The sequence below is a fragment of the Lathyrus oleraceus genome, chromosome 2 (genome assembly GCF_024323335.1).
Source record: "Lathyrus oleraceus cultivar Zhongwan6 chromosome 2, CAAS_Psat_ZW6_1.0, whole genome shotgun sequence".
NCBI lineage: Eukaryota > Viridiplantae > Streptophyta > Magnoliopsida > Fabales > Fabaceae > Lathyrus > Lathyrus oleraceus.
The window spans coordinates 152363337-152368730 of NC_066580.1; the positions used below are offsets into that span (position 1 = coordinate 152363337).

Below are 5394 nucleotides of genomic sequence, written 5' to 3' on the forward strand. Positions count from 1 at the left end.
AATACTTTTTTTTAATACAAAATTTAATCTCTAAAATATTGTTGTTTTAAAGTTTTAAAAATTGCCACTAAAAAATAATTGGATTCAAGATAAAAAAAAATCAGTTATTGCATAATAATCACTTCAAGAATAGATAATCGATCATTATGATAACACAAAGATTAATCAAATATGATACAAATATAACTCGTAATATTTAAAATAAAGAACAGTTATAACAATTTTTTAAACAAGGAGAAATTTGAATAATTCTATAAAATAATGTGAAAATAACAAGCATTTCAACAAAACTAAATCAAAATTATTCTGGAATTTCATAAAATCTAAAATAATCAATACTGAAAATATAGTTCATGAGATTAAGAAAATCAAATTTGGGATATATAGATTCCGCTGGAAATCGTAATTCTTTGATCTCTGCATTGCATCTTTTCTCCAAACTTCCATCCAAATCAACATAAAGACATCCTCGAATGTCAAGAGATTCAAGAAAAGGACACCCATCTAGAATAGCTTGTAATCCATTGTTGGTGAGTTCATTATTCAAAATTGTAAGGTGTCTGAGGTTAGACATTGTTTTTCCAATAGTAACCGCAACATCATCACACTTAATGTCCCTTACTGCCTCAACACAAGGGCTAAATTTGAATGACTTTAAAAATTGACAACTTCCTCCGATATGTCCAAAAGAATATTCCCTTAGTTCAGAACAATGCCAAAACTCAAGCTCTTCTAAGAATGGCTGCTTATTCACGACTTCCTCCAATACTTTATTTGAAATTTCATGGCATAATTCAAGTTGTAAGCATCTCAGTTTACTTGCACTGAAAATATGAAAACATATAATGCAAAGATAAGCTTAAACAAATGCAAAAATAAACCAATAAATGATACTAATACCTGTTAGCTATGAGAAGAAGGAGCTCATCAGTCCCAAATATTTTGATATAAATGTCCTTGAGATGACCACAACTTCGGTTGACAGCATAGCGGCAAATCTTCTCTAATATACTGGAATATTCAAAGTCAATGTTTGAAAGAGAGACGTTTCTCATGTCAATGGTGGTCCAGATGATAGGGTCCTTGCAGATGTTCCACCAGAGAGGACACACAACAGATGCACTTGTCACTAAAGCAAGAGTTTCAAGTCTCTGCAGTATGTTCATAGTTATGTCTCTAGGAAGTTCAAGCCAGTTTGGCTTTGGTGAGATCGCGAGTTTATCAATTTCAAGCACATGACTCAAACAAGAAGAAGCCATAATGTTGATATACGATATGCGTACTTCACATTTTATATATAGTGATTCTGAACTGTTTTCAAGTTAAAATACCGGGAATTGTAATGGTCGCAAGCTTTTCAATTATCTTCGAACCATTTGGCTACCCAATGGAAATTACTTCACCTCATCAATGCTTCAATCGTCCAGTTGCTTTAAATCTTCCCAGGTAAAGTTAATTTTTAAAATTAAGGCTTGAATCCCCTAATTTCATAGTAATCTTTAGTATCTCTATTTTAAAAGTGAGTTTTTAGATTCTTCAACTTTATTTATTAGGATAAAAAAATTATTTTTAATGAAATGATAATGATAAGTAGGATAATTTATTAATTAATATTATTTATATAATAAATTAATAATTTTTGAAAAAGAAACTATTAAATTTTTTTAATCTAAGAATTTATATTTAAATATATGCAAGGAGAAGCTGAAGCAACCATAATAATGGAAGGATGTATCTCATGTGGTAAGGTAGACTTATCTGAATCTTTTACAAAAATAATACAGTTTTTCAAAAAAAAATCCCAAAATAATCCTGTTTTCAAACAAATTTCTAAAGTACCTCACTTTTAGGAGGAGACGTCAATCCAATTGGCGTCTCCTCTTAAATATAGAGTGTAAGCGTCAATTGGATTGGCTAGGGCACATGGTGCAACCAATTCAATTGGCGCCCATGTGTATCAATTGAAAGGAGATGCCAATTGAATTGGCACCTCAATGTATTTTGTAATTTTTTTGTTAAACAGTCTATGTAATACATAATTTCGAAATAAGACCAATTGATATTAATATAAATTTGCGTTTATGCAAAAAAGCCTAATGTTGATGACCGGGATCACCTAACCGACCTCCGGTCCCACATCCCCTAGCTACCCGAATCTGTGGCCCTAACCCGCGTTGATGATTCACCACTAGTGTTTGAGCATATGAGGGGCAAGGAACATCACTACCAACTGCAGGAGATGACTTGTTGAGATAGTCAGACAAATTAGCATAGTCTTGAGTATGCATCGAAGGTGTACCGCCATAGTTGAGTTCATGACCCGTGCCAGAGTAGTTGGGTTGTGTTTGACTTATTGGTGGGCGACCGGGACGGTTGAAGGGAGACATGGGTGTGAATGATGCGTCGAGGAAAGGTTGGAAAGATTGTTGGGGTGTTTGGTAGAGATAGGGTTGTTGAAGGTTTCAGTTTTGTGAGGTTTGGGGTTCTTGGCTATAGTAGGAGGAGGGATGGTTGATGTTGAATGATCGTTGATTGTTCTGGCTAAGGCGGCTTTGGTAGGGTGATGTGTTGGATGCGAAGCGATGTTGGGTCTCTGGTTGATGATCTATTTGTTGGTGGTGGTACGGGGTATGCTCTTGGTATTGTGGTTGGGTGTATGGCATGTTATGGTTGTATGTTTGTGTGTTTGTGGAACGGAAAGTTTGACGGATAGGGGTTTGTGTGTAGTCGGGATGACAATGTTGTTAGGGGTTAGATGTTGAGACGTCTTGTGTGTAAGTTTGTTGGCGTGGGTCGTATAGATACATATCCTCAACGATGAACTCAAAACCAACTGATCTGTACCAAGCCATATAAGTACGACTTGGTTTTTCTTCATTTGGCATCACTACGTCAGTTAAGACATGGTCATGGCGGTGCTTCCATTTGCGACACTCAGATCTTGCGAAGCTTTGCCATGGATTGAAGTTCCATTGATCGTTAACTTTGCGCATATGTCATTCTCCTATGCTTGCTGGGGGGCCTGGGATGTGTTGAAGCATACCGAACTGCAACTTCACACGATCACTGTTGTGCATCTCCACAGTTGTTAATCTTATTATCGGTGTGCATGTCGTCTATACGGCTGCGTCTTCTTCGTTGACTTCATGGTCATGATCCAAATTTAGGTAGGGACGCCAAATGAACTGAAATGTGAAAGTAACTTGGATTATAAACTTGGTAGAAGAAGTTAATAAATTATAATGAAATAATGAGGTTATTATCCATACGTTTGTCGGTCGAAGGTGATCCAAGAGATTGCGATACTGGGTAATACAATGCCTAGGACATTTGTTATAACTCATACCACGTGCCGACCATCTGCACCAAAATGGTAAAAATATTAGTTAGAGATGATAATCGTTAAAGTAAGTAAATATATAGAATTTTAAATAACCTCCTTTTGTGCATACGGGAATGTGAAAGGGTTGTTGTTGACGGGCGCTAGGGACGGTAGTCTTGACCAACCACATGCTTGGAGCAAAACAGCACATCCAGAAAAGGTAGATGTGTCTTTGTGTGAATTTTTACACAAAGAACTATAAAGATAGGCCAGACAAGCGGATCCCCAACTATAACTTCTTATTCTATCTACTTGTCTTAGTAAAGGTAAATACATGACATGCATACTAGAACCACTACCTTCGGGAAATAAACAAGAATCAATTAAAAGCATAATATAACACCTAGTTTTTATTATTCGAGCTTCTTCGGTAGAATGCTCATCTAAATGTAAACTGTTATAATATGACTTAAGGCGTGAAATGAGTATATGTTGACCTCTTGAGTTATCATCTAACAAATCAGTATCCAAGAGGTCCATTCAAATTGAATTCTCATTGGTTTTACCATTTACAACTTTACCTTCAATAGGCAGTCCCAAAAGCATGTAGACGTCTTCTAACGTCACGGTACACTCACTGGTTGGAAACCAGAATGTGTGTGTCTCGGGACGCCATCTTTCACATAAAGCAAGAATGAATTTATTATCCACCGACCAAGACATAATTTTGCTTATATGTCAAAAACCGGCGATTTCGACATAAGGTTGAATCATCGGGTCCATGTGGACATACTCGTGGACCCGAGTACGGAACCTTGAAACATCCTATAAAAGAAACAAGAAAATACTTTACTAAGTTGATATGTTATTAAAAGATACTCTATTAAAAGGTACTCTAGACAAATAACAAAATAATAAAACACTTACATAAGTTGTTATGTTTGCAACTGTTCCTCTGTGCGATTCGCCCATTGTGAGGATAGACATCTTGTTGGATATGAAAGAGGTTGGTGCAGATGAAAGAGGTTGTTGCAGATGAAATATGTGATATTGTAGAGGAAGTAGTGAGTGTTGGTATGGAAGAAGTGTTAGAGTTGCCTTTCTATTTATAGGCAAAAGTGTGGAGCATAGAAAAATGTGTTTACATGTGGTAGCCAAATGAATTGGCGCCCATGTGCATTTTGTACATGGTGTCGCCATTCAAATTGGCGCCTCCATAGGCACATGCATGACACACATATGTCTGAATGCTTGGCTACGAGGTCTGCATGCATGCAAGACATGGTGTAGCCAAATGGATTAGAGCTCATGTGCAAGGATTATAAGGAGTCAATTCATTTGAATCTAGTGCTTGCATGTGTGACACATGGCTTTCCTCTCTCTTGCATGCTGGACATATCACTTCAGAGTAGTTTGCATGTTTGACACATCATTTCAGACTAGCTTACATTTGTGACACATCACTTCGGACTAGCTTGCTTATGAGACAAATCACTTACCTATTTAAGTGTCTTACTATCAACATCCAACATTCAACACACATTCATCTACAGTAAGAAATAAATTTTCATCTGCATCAGAAATATTACAATGTCTTCTTCACCGAAATATAGTGTCAATGTTCACTACAGTGGTGAGACATACGAGTCTGAGTTATACGGATTTTATCTTCGAAACACCGATACCGTTTGACTTACGATCAAGAGAAATGCAAATTTCTTGCATTTGAAAAAAAGAATACAATCCTGCATAGGATCTGGTATTGTGTCAAAGATCACGTATCAAAATCCAATATTTTTTTAGAACAGTCAATACAAGTTTTTCCCGCTTAAGGTACGGGATGATGAAGATGATGAATGCATGTTTTTTAGTCATAAACATTCAGGCTGCAATTGTATTGAGTTGTATATTACTCTTCAACCATGTATACCATCTCAGCAATCTCAAATAACCAGACAGGATGAATCTGGTGAATTTGATTCACAATGCTCAAATGACGTCGACCCAGAAGCAGAAGCAGAAGTCAACGTCGTTGACGAAGAAGAAGAGGAGACCGAGATACATGTCGATCA

General features: G+C 36.5%; 1 protein-coding gene across 1 annotated transcript; it reads right to left on the reverse strand.

Annotated features, from left to right (window-relative positions):
- Positions 1-301: 301 nt before the first annotated feature.
- Positions 302-1259, reverse strand: LOC127122366 (putative F-box/LRR-repeat protein 23). The gene is made up of 2 exons (XM_051052711.1): positions 901-1259; positions 302-824 (listed from the first exon to the last, which is right to left on the reverse strand). The coding sequence occupies exons 1-2, from the start codon at positions 1257-1259 to the stop codon at positions 302-304; spliced, it is 882 nt and encodes a 293-aa protein (XP_050908668.1).
- Positions 1260-5394: the final 4135 nt, after the last annotated feature.

Bases quoted from the DNA above. Each gene is read 5' to 3' on its own strand.
- LOC127122366 (XM_051052711.1), bottom strand. From the start codon at position 1,259: ATGGCTTCTTCTTGTTTGAGTCATGTGCTTGAAATTGATAAACTCGCG. The intron at 825-900 runs GTATTAGTATCA...TCATATTTTCAG, and splicing joins CTTCTTCTCATAGCTAACAG to TGCAAGTAAACTGAGATGCT.